Genomic DNA, 16,754 nt, shown 5'->3' with positions numbered 1-16,754 from the left:
ACAGCGGCTTTCAGGGCCAGGCCTCCTGCCAATAAGCCTTTCCGGGAGATCAGTAAATGTACAGTCTCTGCATAAAGGGTGGCCGAGTGACAGAATCTTGACTGTGCAGAGATGCACCAGAGGTTGCCCCCCCTCAGAGGGAGGCTGCATTTTGCATCTCTGCATAAGTCACTCTTCTGGGCTTGTCATCTACCAGTCTCAGAGGCAGGACCAAGGCTTTCCAGCTCCAGCTTGGAAAATTCCTGAAGTTTTGGGGGTGCTAGTTCGGAAAGGTAACGTTTGGGTAGGGGAGGAAATCAGCCGAGATGTGACCTCATAGAATCCACCCTCCCAAGTTGCCTTTTCTTCCAGACCAGGGGTAGGGAACCTGCGGCTCGAGAGCTGCATGCGGCTCTTCTGCCCTTGTACTGCGGCTCCACGAGCCGAGCCGCCGGCTTCATCCTTGCCTGCCCTGCAGGTAGCAGGGCGAGCGCACCAATTGCCCGCGGCCGTCTGGGCCGCGCCGCGGGCTTCCCCTCTTGCCCACCCCATTGGAGGGGGGTGGGTGCTTTCCTGGTGGCCGGCGAGGCCGAGCCGCCGGCTTCATCCTTGCCCATCCTGCAGGCAGCAGGGCGGGCGCATCCATGCGCTTCTCAGAATGAGTGGAGTAAAAGGTAAAAAAACCCCAATATATACAGTGTTATCTTTATTTTAAATGTCAAAAATTATTTGCGGCTCCAAGTGTTTTCTTTTCCCGTGGAAAATGGGTCCAAATGGCTCTTTGAGTGTAAAAGGTTCCCTACCCCTGTTCCAGACAAACTGAGATCTGTAGTCTAGAAATCAGATCAGACAAGAAAAGAAGAACAGTGACTCACTCCGAAGCAGGAAGGATGGTGTCCTCTCAAGGAGACTACTCCTGATATTTATCTGACAGTCACTGTTCTGGGCATGGCTCCTGGCAGGAACTCAGGATGGAAAGGGAAAAGGGGGGGGGGGATTGGGGAGGCCAATCTTACATGCTGACCAGATGAAATCGCCACTTCACAAGATGGTTCTGAGCCAAATGACCGCTGGACACAGCCAGGCTTCTATCAAGAGTTTTTTTGCCTCTTCTCTTTGCCTTTAACAACTTTATAGTAAGCAGCCTCTAGTTTTGGGGAAGTGGGCTGGAAATGCAAAAAAAAAAATTACAAAACTTTTTATAAAGGTGAAAACAAAGAATAACTTCCAGGCTCTTGTCCATCATTCTGTGCTTTTGCACTTGTGGGCCAGAACACTGGGATTTGGAAGCAGAGTTCTACCTTACACAGCAGATTAGCAACTCGTTTAATGGAAGGGCAGTATGGGAATGGTGTACTAGCGGGCCAGACCTCCCAGCCATTGTCCACAATAGAGTGTTAGCAAATCCCCTTGCAGTGTTTACACCCCTCTTCCACACACCTCTCGTTTATAGATTGAGAACTAGAGAACCCACATGTGATATTTGGAGAGAGTCTTGGACCCAGAGGGTTTTAATTGTTGATCCCTGGTCTATTTTTTCATGGGTTTTTCAGGGTAAGGACTCTGAATCTTTTGAAGGCAGTGCTAGTGGATTGCCAGATGACCCTGCTCCGAATTCTACATTTCCAGCTAAGATTAATGGGCTGGTGGGGGTGTGTGTGTTAAAGTTCTTGGTTTGAGCATTTGCTTCATTTCTTTGCTGCACAGGCTGCTGTGATCATAGGGCCTGTAAAGGGAAAATGGTTATCCCTTCCGCATTGTGATTTTGATATATCACAGGTTAGCTTAAGAAATTAAATGGGAATTCGGGGGGGTGTTTTGCAGAAGCTGTAGAAAACATGCGAAGGCCAGCGGATGACACAGAAGAAGTTTAGAAATCCAGAAATGCATAAAATACATGTATTGTATAATATCAACATATTTTCTCTTTCTTGGCAGGAACAACCCCCTAGGTCCGTGATGTTGAACCTTTGGCACTCCAGATGGTATGGACTACAATTCCCATCAGCCCCAATTGGCCATGCTGGCAGGGGCTGATGGGAATTGTAGTCCTTAACATCTGGAGTGCCAAAGGTTCGCCACCACTGCCCTAGGTGGCTCCAGTGGCAGCAGCAACACTGCCGGGCAGCAGCCACCTTTTGCACCTCCCCCTTCCCTTTCTCTGGGTGCAGCAGCCAGCTCTCCTCTTTCTCTGGACTGAGCTGACTCCTATCAGCCTCCCTTGTGTCTGCCCCGGCCCCGGCAAGTCTCAGCCGGGCCCCATCCAGGCAGGGGAGCAGCCCCGGCCTCCTCCTTCGGCTGGCCCTTTCAGGCTCCCCTCCCCTGCTCTGCAAAGCCTTGTTTGAAAAAGGAGTGGGAGCCCCTTCTGATCAGTGGCCCAAAGAATGGAAAGAAGAGTGGGGTGCATGGGGAAGGGTTGGGGAAGGAGTGAGAAAACCAGAAGAAAGCTTTACACGTGCGCGCACGCGCGCGCACACACACACACACAGGTTGTTTGGATTGCCTTCCCTGTGAAGACAGAGAAAAGGCTGGGGTTTCCAAGGCTCCTTCCACACATGCAGAATAATGCACTTTCAAACTGCTTTCAGTGCTCTTTGAAGCTGTGCGGAATAGCAAAATCCACTTGCAAACAGTTGTGAAAGTGGTTTGAAAACGCATTATTTTGCATGTGCGGAAGGGGCCCAACATTTTAGAAATGTTTGATCTGAACATGGAGATTGTTTGATCTGAAGCGCGGTGTGTTTGGAAGAAGGGGAAACGTGTGTAACTGAGAATCCAATCTGAAGGGAATGTACAAGGATGCCACAAGGGCGTAAATGGCCAGTGGTCTTCCAGTTTCTTGCCTCCTGCTACATTCTGGCTCCCCCCTTATGCTGGGCCCCACTGTCCCCCAGGGTCAACATTTCATGAGATATTTGGGACCGCAGTGGGATGAAGGAGGTGCAGAAGTTCCACTATGCTGGTGGAAATCTTGTCCCACAGGATCCAAGCTATCAGACAGTGCACAAGTAAATTGTGGCACTCAGTACCGCCAATTTAAGAAGAAGAAGAAGAAGAAGAGGAAGAGGAAGAGGAGGAGTAGTAGTTTGGATTTATATCCCCCCTTTCTCTCCTGTAGGAGACTCAAAGGGGCTGACAATCTCCTTACCCTTCCCCCCTCACAACAAACACCCTGTGAGGTGGGTGGGGCTGAGAGAGCTCCCAGAAGCTGTGACTAGCCCAAGGTCACCCAGCTGGCGTGTGTGGGAGTGCCCAGGCTAATCTGAATTCCCCAGATAAGCCTCCACAGCTCAGGCGGCAGAGCTGGGAATCAAACCCGGTTCCTCCAGATTAGATATACGAGCCCTTAACCTCCTACGCCACTGGACAGGCTCCATCAATGACGAATAAACTGCTGTCTCACTAAAGCCTCCATATTTCGAGGCAGTATTCTTCTAAATACTAGTTGCTGGAGGGGGCGGAATGGGGGAGCCCTTGGCTTCTGTTGAAAACAGGCTGCTGGACTGAATAGTTTCTTAGTCTAATCCAGCAGGGCTGTTTTCATGACCTATTTTGAAAAAAAGGAGAAATCTGAGGGCACTTGAGGAACTATTTGACTCCTGCTATGGTGGGAAAGAGGCCCTAACCTTGTACGCCGAGGTTTTGTTTTGGGATTGTGGCATCAGCCCCTGGGTATCTGGTGCAGCTGAGGAAAAAGGTGGTCTGACACCACAGCAAAGTTTCTTTTAAAAGAAAATGTGAGAATCGGCATTGTCTTTGGCTTGTGAGAGCTCTTTGTTTAGGAACAGATGGGCCTGCAGTCTGCAGGCGGTGTGTGATGGAGGGTGTTAGCTGACACATGGAACATAACACTTCCAGCAGTGTCCTGACTGAGGGAACCAAGTGGCATGAAGTGATAACAGCGAGGTGGTGCGGTATGAGCTGACCTAGATATCCACAGCTGTGCTCTCCTAGCCTAGGTCAGGCCAGCTTCCTAAACCCAGATGTGTATGAAAATTTGGGATTCGTATTCAGAGGGGCACATGAAAACAGAAAGAGAGGACAGCTGAGCCTGTAGAGTCAATTTTTCTCACCCTCAAGAGACCAAAGTTGCAGGCATATATTCATATTAAAACTAAGGTGGATGGTGCCTTTGTGGAGACCTGTCACAGAGGCGGAAGCGGCAAGCTGAAGGCCGTGCTTCTGCGGCAGCTGGCATGGGGAGGCTGCCACACTACCCTTGAGAAGGTGGTCATTCCATCGAGGACAATGGAAATAACCCGCTTGGGTAGGGACAGTGTGTGAAACGGGACACTTGCATAAAAGATGGGATGTGGGTCCATTCAGGTAAAACATCCCGAGGAGGTTTTCGTTTTATTATTTTTACCTGTACAGGGGGAACTAAGAGTGGAGAAGTGAGAGAAAATGGTGTTTCCTGCTTTCCCCACTTGTTCTTCCATATCTAAATCCCATCCTTCAGTGGTTTTTCCTCCCAGTGAAGTTTCAGTTGCGTATCTCCCTCCACAAATGCGCAATTGAAACCTCAAGCCATTGAGGAAGGGGAATTTGGAGAGGGAAGTGGTAAGGGATGATGTGTCCGCCCCCCCCCCCGCCCCCCTGAGCACACACTGCTGATCTCAATTTCCACATATGTCCAAACTAGCTTCTCTGCAAAATAAAAACAAGGTTGTAATTCTGATATGTATGTTTGATTTCAATGTCTACTTGGCCCCCGAGGATGAGCAAAATGTACTCTATGTTTGCTCAGAGGCATCCAATTTTCCAGTCACCCGCTCTCATCTTAACCTACCTCAGTGACGGCGAGCCTTTTCGAGACCGAGTGCCCAGATTGCAACCCAGAACCCACTTATTTATCGCAAAGTGCCAACACGGCAATTGAACTTGAATACTGAGGTCTTAGTTTAGAAAAAACGGTCGGCTCCGAGGCGTGCATTACTCGGGAGTAAGCTTGGTGGTAGTCGATGGCTTTGCTTTGAAGCAACTGTGCAACTCTTCCAACAGGTGAATCATGACCCTAGGAGGGTTTACTCAGAAGCAAGCCCCATTGCCATCAACCTAGCTTACTCCCAGGTAAAGGATTGCGCTTTAGTTCTTCGCATTAAAATTAGAGGGGTTTAACAGCACTTAACAGGGTTACCTGCACTGCTTCCCCAAAACTAAGTCTTCAGTTTAATGCTAATAATTGAGCCCAGCAGCCCTGGCCAGTCTAAATGTGGAGGGGGGGGCACTCTGTTTGCGCGTGCCCACAGAGAGGGCTCTGAGTGCCACCTCTGGCACCCGTGCCATAGGTTCGCCATCCCTGACCTACCTCATAGCGTTGTCATGATAATAAAATGGCGGAGAGGAGAATGATGTCAGCCGCCTTTAAGCAGGGTACAAATGGAGTCAATGCATAAATAAGCATCCAGATATGTCTCACATTGGAGCTTCGCAGTTCAGATGGGAGGCAACGACATATGGGCCGCAGGCAGGAGGGGGAGGCAAGCCTGAAGTGCTTGCAGCAAAGAGGGAAGAGCAGCTGAAATGAAACAGATGGGAGGAAACATTAAGTGGGCCATGAAAAGACAGGCAGAGGCTCCCGGGTGAAAGAAGAGGCAGGGAGCCATGAAAGAGGTTGTTGAAGGAAAATATTTGTACAAAGATTTTGTGTGAGGGCTTGGTGGGGCGACAAAAGCCACGTGCTCTAGCAGCTGAGTGTTGCATGAAAACCGATAATGTGCTGATGAAAAAAGGCTGCCCGCTGCAACTCTATGATTTGCTGCTCTGGCCTCGCCTCATTCTTCCAGTCAGTCTCTAACGGGGTCAAGAAACTCTGCTGTGTCTTTTCATGATGTGCAATCAGATTGTTGATAGAAGTGATGCTCCCGTCTTGTTTGAGTCACTGCTCTGGGATGCCTCATTCCAGCCATGATGCATCAGTGAATGATACAGAAGCACAGGCTCCTTGGAATGTTCCTTATTCTTTGGGCCAAACAACACAGATACACCTGTCTCATTTTCCTACTGGGGCTTAAAGTGGATAAACCTCTGGCAAAAAAAAAGGACAGCTAACCCAGCATCCTGCTTCCACAAGGGGGCACAGCATGAAGACAGTAGCCTTTCCCTGCTGTTATCCTCCAAGATCTTATATTCAGGCATGCACTGCCTTTAATATTTTGCTATCAGCAAATAGTCATTAACAGACCCTGCCCCTTTCTGTGGATTTGTTTACCCCCCCCCCCTTAATGCCGAGAACGTCAAAACAAGCATGGCTGATGGCACACAATGAAGCCCCAAATAATCCCCATGATCAAACTGTTGAGTTGAGCATCCTTACTGCAATTTCCCTGCTGCAGGGTCAGGAGCACTTAAAGGCAGCCAATCAGAGCAGCTCTTTGCCATGATGCAGTATGAGCATTGCAGTTGCCTTGGAAATGATAACCCTTACACCAACCCTGCAATCCCTTTGAGGCAGTGGGAAAATGCAAATGCCAACATTATTCCTGAGACGAACAGTTTACTTGCCTTTCCTATTAACAGACGTGACACCGTGAAGGTATGATGGCCCAGGTATGCGGAAGCATGAAGAGGCCATGCAGACCCAAAATGCCTCTTTTAGTAATGTAGTTAGATGAAAGCTAACTACAGGAATTGGGCCAACAGAAGAGAGGCTTTTTTTAAAGTGCCATTTCCACGGTTAATTAAGAAATGTGCATTTGGGTGCTGATCCGGATCCAGACAGTTTGCCTACATTTGCTATTAATAGTCACTGAGCCAGGTAGCCACTTGTCAATCTAAGTCACTGTTCTATTATGCATGCAGGGCTTACCTTGTGGTTGCAAGCTTCGCAGCGGGTTTTTCCTGTGCTTTTTCGTTTGAACGGGGAAAAGCCAGTGGGTCAGTGGGCATTCCTGATTTAAAGCCATCTAAGGGCCAACTACACATTGCATTTTCCCTGGGGATGACCTGGATCAGGTTGACGGGCTTATTCTGGAGCTCACCGTTTCCCAAGCACATGTGAGCCCAGTTCTGATCAGGACTGTGAGGAGAGCGGGCTTAGACCTCCACTTCCATACTCTTCCCCTGACCTGAAAGGAGCCACTCATTTGGGAAACATAATCTGTATATCGCCTGTGAGCACAAAATGGACCCCCCACTAGGGCAAATGGTGGCTCCCCGGAGTCATTTCTGTTGAGAAAAATGATACAAGGGGAATGTTTAAGCCCTTGCCTATTATGTGCCACAGTCTTGAGATGAATTGGCCACCCACTCAGCCAGGAAGTGCAGAACTCCAGACCACGTCTCTTGACCCAACCTAATGATATCCCCAGGGAAACATTATGCACCTTGTCCTGGTCTGAATCTACTGGCCATCAATTTAATTGGGTGACTCTGAACACTGATAATGTGGAAAAGGAAGGAGAAGTTCTGGATTAGACAGGTACATGCCTCAAGCTGCCTTTCAAGCAGAGGTGGGATCCAAAAATTTTAGTAACAGGTTCCCATGGTGGTGGGATTCAAACTGTGGCGTAGCGCCAATGGAGCTGGGCGGGGCACGACGGGGGCGTGGCCAGGCATTCCTGGGGTGGGGCATTTCTGGGCGGGGCTGTGGCAAGGACACAGCCGCTGCGCCAGTCCTTGGGCGGGAAACGAATGCACGCAGGTGCAGGCTGCCACACACGCCGGTGCACCTCCTGCTAGACTGCTTCAAGTTCTGCGCGCTGCTGCTGAGAGGAGGGGCGTAACTAAGGCAAAAATCACGTGGCAAAATCACCAATTAGTAACCCCCTCTCGGCACACACAAATAATTAGTAACCTACTCTCGGGAACCTGTGAGAACCTGCTGGATCCCACCTCTGCTTTCAAGTGTTTACAGTTAAATGCAAATAATGCAAAAATCAAGGGTTTCTATTAGGGGCCTCATGGCTGCATTTGGCTTTTTTTCTTTTTTTGCTGTCAAGTTACAATTGCCTTGTGGCAACCCTGTAGAGTTTACAAAGCCAGAGACCTTCGGCGATAGTGTGCCTTTATCTGCCTCTGTGTCAGAACCCTGGTACACCTCAGAGATCTCCCGTCCGAATGCCAGCCAAGGGCAGGGCTGATTGTATGAGTAGCCCAGGATCACCCAGCAAGCTTCCATGGCATGAGTGGGGATCTGATGCCTTAAACACGGCACTACTTTGACTTTGGGATAGGACTTATTCATTCATTAATTTACATTTTATATAGCCTGCCTTTCTCATTGGGACTCAAGGACTTCCCTTAAGATGCTCCGTCAGAGAGCCAAACTGCACCGTACAATGTTTAGTCAGGTCCAGGTTTCCAAAACCCAGCTTTCTACTGCTGGAGCCTCACAGCAGCTGCCGGGAAAGACGTTGAGAAAGTCTGCAGGAGTGGGGGAGGAGAGCCTTCCCCTGTTTTTCCTATCCTAAATAGTCCCGGGGGGAGTTGATTGCCACATTTTGGAGCTGCATGTGCTGTTTCCTGCAGCTGCTTCGTGGCTGAACCCAGCCCTGACTCATTAGAAGTGGTGTATTGTACTTTTATTTGCAGAATGGGATCCAGTCAGGATTCTACTGTTAAAAATGTCAGGTCTTCCTGTGTGCTGCTGTCTGGGGCCTAAAGCTCACACTGTCCATCAAACTTGATGCTAACTGTATTGTCGAAGGCTTTCACGGCCGGAATCACTGGGGTGCTGTGTGATTTCCGGGCTGTAAGGCCGTGTTCTAACAGCATTCTCTCCTGACGTTTTGCCTGCATCTGTGGCTGGCGATGCCAGCCACAGATGCAGGCAAAACGTCAGGAGAGAATGCTGCTAGAACACGGCCTTACAGCCCGGAAACCACACAGCACCCCAATTGATGCTAACTGTTTGACTGAAGATTCATCCTGAGATGACCCTTTCTGAGACGTTCCCTCTTTTTCCCTCCCGCAGGCACGGCAGCAGGCGCAGCTCCGCCAACAGATGGCTGAAGACAGCAAAGCGGAATATTCGTCCATGCTACAGAAATTCAACCACGAACAACACGAACATTATCACACGCACATACCAAACATATTCCAGGTGAGGGCACCTTTACACTGGCTTGCAGCGACCCTTCTAGGATGCATTCAGACATAACGAGAAACCAATGAACCCTGGTTAGTCTACCAGATATAAATCACAAATCCAAGTTTGTGTATAACCCTTCTAGCCTTTTCTAACAGCGTTCTCCATATATTCCCTCGTATTCTGCTTGTCTACCAGCCACTGTCATTCTACCTTTCAACCAGCCACCTAGTTCCCCAGTGGGTATGCTCCGTGAGTTGGCAGAGGTATTGTTGGGTGTAGTGCTGGAGACTCCTCGTCTGATCGTTCTGGGGGGACTTCAACATTCATGCTGATGAAACCTTGTTAGGATTGATTCGAAAGCTTATAGCTTCTTTGACTGCATTGGATCTCAACCAAATTGTGACTAGACAAACACACACAAAAGGTCACACCCTGGACTTAATTTTTTTGCACTAAGACTTTTCGAGAAGTTTTGATTTCAGGGCTGAAGATTCACACTGAACCGTGGTCTGACCACGACTTACTTAAAACCAAGGTGAACCCCAATACTCTGCATGGAAGGAGGTTTGATTCAAATGGTTCATAAATACTAGTGGATTGGGGAATGTTAGGATTCCAAATGTGCTCTTTTGAGGCTGCTCTGGAAACATGGAATGTGAAGCTGCTTGAAGCCATTTGCAAGGCATCTCGCTCCCCTGGGATAAAAACCCAGCCCCCTGGCTTACCAAGAGCTGGGCGATTGTAAAAAAGTTGCGAGACATCTAGAACGGTGCTGGCAGAGAACTCATACTGAATCTGACAGGTAGTGCTATAAAGCACATTGCAAGACCTATGAGGTGACCATGCTGAAATCAAAGGCTATCAGCTAGTTCACGTTCATCCGAGTTGTTCAGGGTAGCCCAACCTCTGCTGATGCTGAAATCTGAGCCTCTGATATCCCAGGAACAAGCTCTTAGCCGAGATATTTTTGCCAAGTTCTTTGCGGAGAAGACGTCACAAAGATATTCTGATCTGGATGTCAGTTATAACACAGGTACAGCAGAAGAATTCCCTAATACACCACTGGGGCAGCTTATGGATTGTTTTGACCCAGTTTCTGTGATGGATGTGGACAAGATCCTGGGATCTGTGAAGGTCACTACTTGTACCCTGGATCCTTGTCTGCCTGTCCTGGCTGATAATATCATGTAAGGACCACATCAACAAAGCTATTATAAATCAGCCACTAACTCGGGGCACCTTTCCTCAGCTACTGACAGAGGCAGTTACCTGCTACTTAAAAAAAACACCATCCCATACAAAAAAATGATGTGTCCAATTATTGCCTGGTCTCTAACCTCTCATTTCTGGGTAGAGTAACTGAGAGAACAGTAGCAAACCAACTCCCAGTTTCCCAGGTCACTTTTTTTCAGTATTTTTCAGTGTCACTACATTGGTGTTGTTTGGAGGCCCAAATGACACTACTTGAGCAATAGCACATAATCCTGAACCAGAATTCTTTTAAACTCACTCCTAGCAAAGTGGGAAGCGAAGAGGACCAGAAAGCAGTAATTCTGTCATGGCTGAAGGGAAGTTTAGCCAAGGAGGATTTGTAGTTTTGAATGTGCTAAGCAACAGTTTAGACTAAGGTGACCAGATGGTCACCTTTGTGATCCGGGACGGGGGGGGGGGGGGCTGTGCGCGCACAGCCGCAGGAGTGCACTGCCTTCTGGGGCTTGCCGTTTGCCGCCCTGTGACAGGACATCAGGACAATTTGAAGAACCCGCAGGACATGGGACAAATTGTTTAAAGGTGGGGCTGTCCCACCAAAAGCGGGACGTCTGGTCAGCCTAGTTTAGACCCTCAGACCAAGAGGGACATCCAAACAAAAAAACTTTTACAAAATTACAATTTTTGAGTAATGCTGTGGGCAGTGGCATACCGGGCCTAAATGCCCCCCCCCCCCCGCGCCCCCGCGATGTGGGGCACTGTGGCAGGTGGCTCAGGCACTTCCACACAAGATGAAAAGGCATGTGCCCAGGGACATGGGATACCCCACTGGCTTGAAGTAGCTGAAGACCTCCATACGCCTTATTTAGCCTGATATTAAGAAGTTGGCCATCTAGGGTTGCTAACTCTATCTTGAAAAATACCTCAAGGTTTTTTTGAGGGGGAGGGAGCTGTAGATGGATTTTGCAGAGGGGAGGGAACTCAGCAGGTATAATAGTCCACCTGCCAAAGCTGCCATTTTCTCCAGAGGAATTGGATCTCTGTTGTCTGGAGATCAATTGTAACTTTAGGAGATCTCCAGCTACCATCTGGAGCTTGGCAACTGTATCGCCATTACTTTTTACCTCCGATGAGCAGTTTGCTGTGGTCACAGTGCTAGTAACCAAACAGGGGATTGTTTATCTGAGAACTAGAAAGTGTCTCATACCAAGGTCCCGTTCTTTAAATGGAAACTGCCATCTCACACTTGAAAAACATGTTTAAGAAATCGTAATAATTCCTTATGGGCGTACAGGGTACCCACAAGCAACTGATTTTCCTCTGTTCCTTCAAGCTGTCACCTCAGATAACTATTCCATTGCTGGACAGGTCGCGGCAGTTTGTGTAGCTGTGGGTGGGGGGAGGGCTATAACTGGACAGAATTAATAATTGGTATGTCAGAACAAGAGGAAGCCGGATGGTGACATCACTGTTATTCGTCCTGGTTTTCATTCTGTCACCACCTCTGTTCTGCAGCTGTGAAACAAGAAAACATTTGCATTGTGATGGCACAGGCTGGTGTCGGCTGAAAACAGCTGCCCTGTTTGTGGCTTTGCGAAGCAGGCCTGAATGTCTGCAATGTTTGAACTCCATCCGTCATCTGAGAGTTGACTGATAGGATGGGAGATTTTGTCTTCTGGATTAACTACCACTAATGTTACTGTAGGCACAGAAGGCATAAGAGGAATATTCTCAGATTTTCTTTTGCCCCCCATTACTTTCTTTCTGTAATGGGTAGCTGGCAACCATGATGCAGCTGAACAAAGAAAAATGCAAGCTTGAAAATCTATCCTTTTTCTGTTACTAGGCAAGCTTGATAGCCCAGCAGAATGCCCCTTGTTCAGAGTTATACAGAATGTGCAAATTCAACTGTTTTTAAGGTCTTACTGCTCCCAGACGGATGCCTTGGATTTGCCCTTCTTCTAGTGACAGAAGAGAGAAAACATGAAAATCGTTTTGTACTCTTTGCCCGCTAAGGAGAAGGGCAACAAAAAAGACAATATATAGGATTAGAAAGTTAAACAGGGCCCTAGTTCATCTGGCGCCAAAGAAACCAGGATGCTGACATCTTCCAATAAGGGCACGCTATTAGTTGCCCCATCCCCCCCTAACCCTCTTCAAAATGATTGGATTGGATGATGATGAACTTTTGGGGTGTATTCTTTTACTGCTATTCCTTGATGTGACCTATAAATATAAGAGAGACAGCAGCCATTTTTACGTGGTTCCCCTGATGCTGTTTTGCCCGTCTGTTGGCTTTTGAATAAAAATATTTATCTGATTTTATTCCCTTTGTCGGGCTTTAAGCTTTTGGCTTAAAATTATTTTGGAACTCCATTATCTCTGCTGTAACATTACTTCCACGGCAGCATTTGGCCTGTGATCAACATGTGTGATCATAGCAGCAAAGACAATTAGGGCTGCTATTTCCTTCAAATTTCCTCTCCAGGCCTCAGCCTCTGGAAAAGTATTTCTCTGAGCATGTACTTTTGCATCTCCCAGGGTTTCTGCAGGTTTTTCTCCTTACCTTTCTCAAACCTGTTTTGCCACAACATTTTCTGGAAGATCGCGTTTAAAGACTGGATGGCTGCCCCATGAGTGAGAAAGTTTAGATTTTTCTTACTTCCCCATCACCCGGGGAGAGGGGGGCGCTATTTAAAAAAATGGCAATTGAATATTATTATATTGACATAATATCATAACGAAATGTGTACCAGGTTCTCAAAAACCTCAGTTTTCATTAAAAAGTAAGTCCCTGGGTTCTTTTTAATGTGGAGATATAAGAGGAAACAAAAGAGGCCAGAGGCTTACTTTAAAAAGAAAGCTGAAAATTCAGAGATTGTTCACATGTTGTTTTAGCTTTATGCTGATATTCAATTGTGGTTTGTTTGTTTTTTAAAAATGAAACAGCCCCAGTGGCCTTGGGAAATGGGGATGGCTGCCAGGGGCATATCTAGGAAAAATGGAGCCTGGAAACAAAATCTGAATTTTCCACCCCCACCCAGAGGTGGGATCCAGCAGGTTCTCACCAGTTCCCGAGAGTGGGTTACTAATTATTTGTGTGTGCCGAGAGGGGGTTACTAATTGGGTCTGCTTTTCCATTAGAAATTCCATTAGGTCCAAAAATCATGAAGTCCTGTTGTTTCCTATGTGGCTGGTTAGCAAAGGTAGAAAACGGGATCATTCTCCCTGTTGGGCTGTTTTAAAAACATGTTTTAGAAATATGATAAAGTTCTTTGTTTAAGAAAAGTCTCCTTCTTTTGATTTCTAGAAACAAAATTAAGTATTTGAAATAAGGCAGTATTAAGTGCATTTGGCAGGCATGTCAATTCAGAGGAGAAGTGAAGTTGTTTCTTGGCTGCCAGTAGACGAGCAGGGACTTCTGCTATAATGAGTTTAAATTATGGACAGAAAGATACCAGCTGGAAATTAGGAACTTTTTTTTACAGTAAGAGTTTTTTACAGTAACAGAGAAATTATTAATGCCCTGCCCCCGGAATGCCCGACCATGCCCCCATCATGCCCCACCCAGCCCCATTGGCGCTACACCACTGTTTGAATCCCACCCCCATGGGAACCTGTTACTAAAATTTTTGGATCCCACCACTACCCCCACCCCCACCCCCCCAGCTGGCGCCCAGGTCTACCAGCCAGAGGCAAAGTCTACTGCCTGGAGCCCACACCTGGAGCTCATGCCGGCATCCAAGTCTACTGCTCGGAGCCGCTGGCGGTGTCCAGGTCTATCGCCCGGAGCTGGTGCCGACGCCCAGGTCTATGTGCACCCAAGGGCATGGAACACATCAACTGCCACTGTGGAACTGGGCCAGGGAAACTGTGGGGAAACCTGCCATGTCGAAGCTCTGTTGTCACTGCCCTGTATAAGCAGCTGCACCAGCAACTGTGAAACCGCACAAGCCCATCTGCATGTGAAAACCGGTAGTATTTGACTGTGGTCAAATAACAGGTAGTCTCTTGGGCCCTTTCCCCACTCACCTCTGCCCGAGGGTTGCTGCGCGCAATTCCTGGAGCATCACTCTGGTTCTCCCCACGACCTTCCCCGGTCATCAGCAGGTGTTATTTCAAAAGCAAGCAGGAATGACGCCGCACTGAGGGGCAGAGAGGCAGCGTCAGCAGCTGCGCTCTCACTTCCTGAAGTGGGGAGTGCAGCTGGACCCCGCGCTACTTGAGGAGAGTAGCGCGGGGCTTAAGGTAAGTGGGGAAAGGGCCAAGATCAGGCTTTTCCCAGCACTGGATTAGCCGGTTGCCTGGATCTTTTAGTTCAATAGAAAATTTCCCAGGCTTGTTCATCAGGTGCCAGAATAGCACTGAGCAAGTTTAGCTTGGGGAAAAGGATGTCTTTTCTGGGGTTCTTCCTGGAATTGTTTTCAGTCATCCTTGAGAAGGTTGACACTGAATGGGAACTCTAAAGCTCCATTTGGCAGCCAGCTGCTGGTCAGGTTGCACCGAGAAGCCAGAGAGCACGTGCCCTTGTTTCACTGATGGGTTTCTATACGTTCATCCCAAATCCTGTTTGCAATCCATCATTTCTGGCATGATGCAACATCTGTTTTCCTTGGAGGCCTAGGCTGCAGTAAGTCTATTGGTTTAAATACTGGAGGTCTGCCTCTGCTTTCTGTGAACGTTGGGCTGTGAGCAGAGCCAACTTGAGTTAAATCTTGGCTTCTGGGATGGGATGGGAATAGTTTTCCCAGTTGTAGCCTTTAGCTGTTCTTCAGAAGTGAAAAGGAGATGGGGGCAAAAGTAAGGTGACCAGATTTTTATTCCTGTAATGCGGGGCGCACGCGCAGCCGCGCAGCCGCAGGAGCACGCTGCCTTTTGCGGCGCTCCCCGGTCAGGAAACAGGGAAGTGCCCCAGAAGGCAGTGTGGCAGTGCAGGAGGCGCACGAGGCCGCAGGAGCGCATTGCCTAATCGGGACAATTTTAAAACCCCGCGGGACACATTGCGGAAAAGCGTGAGTGTCCCGCCAAAAGCGGGACGGCTGGTCACCTTAGGCAAAAGGCCCTTCTTTCTACAAGTACACATGAACAAGATCAAGTTTATTTCATTGGCCATTTGCCTTCACAGTCTTTGCACATCACATAAAAAATATACATCGGTAATTACATACGCATAAAAGGGGGATGAGATAAAATTAAACCTTTACTGTGTTGTTTGGGCTGTGATCTTTCAAGCTGCCAGTGCAAATAGCGCTATTCTTTCAGAAGCATCGTGATCAGTATCAGACAACAACAAAAATAAGTTTCTTGATGGATCTGCCCCCCTGCCCCAGGGGTTGAGTTCCCTTCCTACCTCCTTGGCTGCTTGTGCCGTTAGCAGATCTGTCCTTTTGGGCAACAACCTATTGATATATTTACTCCTTGGATCACTATAAAGGGAGCAAACAAGCACATAGTGCAGTAAATCTTCAACCACTTCAGCTCCACAGATACAAAGGCATTGAGGCCAGGGATATGTAGAAAATAGCCAGTTCATATTGCTGAAGGCATGGCATGAACTCTCAGAGGTGCTAACTAGGGCGTGGCTAGACGGACTAAAATCAGGGCAGGCAGCAAGCAAAGGCATAATTTAGATGTGAAGTAGGGTGAACAGAGGGATCATCACCGTCACTCTTAAGTAATAAACACCGAAGATTGTGGTCACAAATTGTTGTATCCAAAACCTCAAAGGAAATCACTCTGGAAATCAAATCCACAGAGATCACAATGCAGTCTGCAGTGCTGGTATATCGTGAGCACCTGAAGCCTGCCCTCGTACATCTCAGACCTTTGCTCCATCAAGGGTCTTGTCTGCTCAGACTGGCAGCAGCTCGCCAGGTTGTCCTGCTGAGGTCTTTCGCATCACCTTCCGCCTGAGCCCTTTATCTAGAGAGGCCGGGGATTGAACCCAAGACCTTCTGCATAACAAACAGACCCCTCTACCATTGAGCCAGGGCTCCAAGTGGGATAAGCGGAATCTTTGGGGGTGGTGTAGAAGGACAGCCAGCAATGGGAAACAGCCTCATCTGGCAGCAGCTGAGCGGACTCCTTGGTTGTCATGCGCTAAGGCTACCAGCCAACCAAGAGCGGTTTTAGCCAGGGTGCATCTCATTGATTATATGCAGAATTATGCAGAACAAAGATTTTAAGCAATTAGGATAGCCTTGCAGGGGTGCATTTTTGGATGTATCGGCACCAAATTTCAGGGTATCATCTGGAGATGATGGCACCCCCCAAGTTTGGTGCAGTTTGGTTCAGGGGGTCCAAAGTTATGGACCCTCAAAGGGTAGCCCCCATCTCCTTAGCAAAAAAATGGGGGATGGGGCACTCCCTTTGAGGGTGGGTCCATAAACTTTGGACCCCCTAAACCAAACTGCACCCAAACTTGGGGTACCTAATTAAGCAAGTGACAACAGTTTTGGTAAAAGTCGATGCGATCAAAAAAATGCACCCCCCTGCAGGAACATCAATCCAGCGGTAAATTTTGTTCAAGAATCTT

General features: G+C 48.1%; 1 protein-coding gene across 1 annotated transcript in view; it reads left to right on the top strand.

The window, feature by feature from the left end:
* Positions 1–16,754, top strand: part of FNBP1 (formin binding protein 1) — a 230,759-nt gene that overhangs the window by 139,310 nt on the left and 74,695 nt on the right. Inside the window, exon 7 of the mRNA XM_048512254.1 lies at positions 8,894–9,022. Within this exon, the coding sequence (XP_048368211.1) occupies positions 8,894–9,022 (129 nt within the window). The remainder of the gene's footprint in view (positions 1–8,893; positions 9,023–16,754) is intronic.

Source organism: Sphaerodactylus townsendi, linkage group LG12, assembly GCF_021028975.2.
Source record: "Sphaerodactylus townsendi isolate TG3544 linkage group LG12, MPM_Stown_v2.3, whole genome shotgun sequence".
NCBI lineage: Eukaryota > Metazoa > Chordata > Lepidosauria > Squamata > Sphaerodactylidae > Sphaerodactylus > Sphaerodactylus townsendi.
The sequence above is the reverse complement of the archived record's forward strand: the minus strand, read 5'-3'. Positions and strand labels throughout refer to the sequence as shown.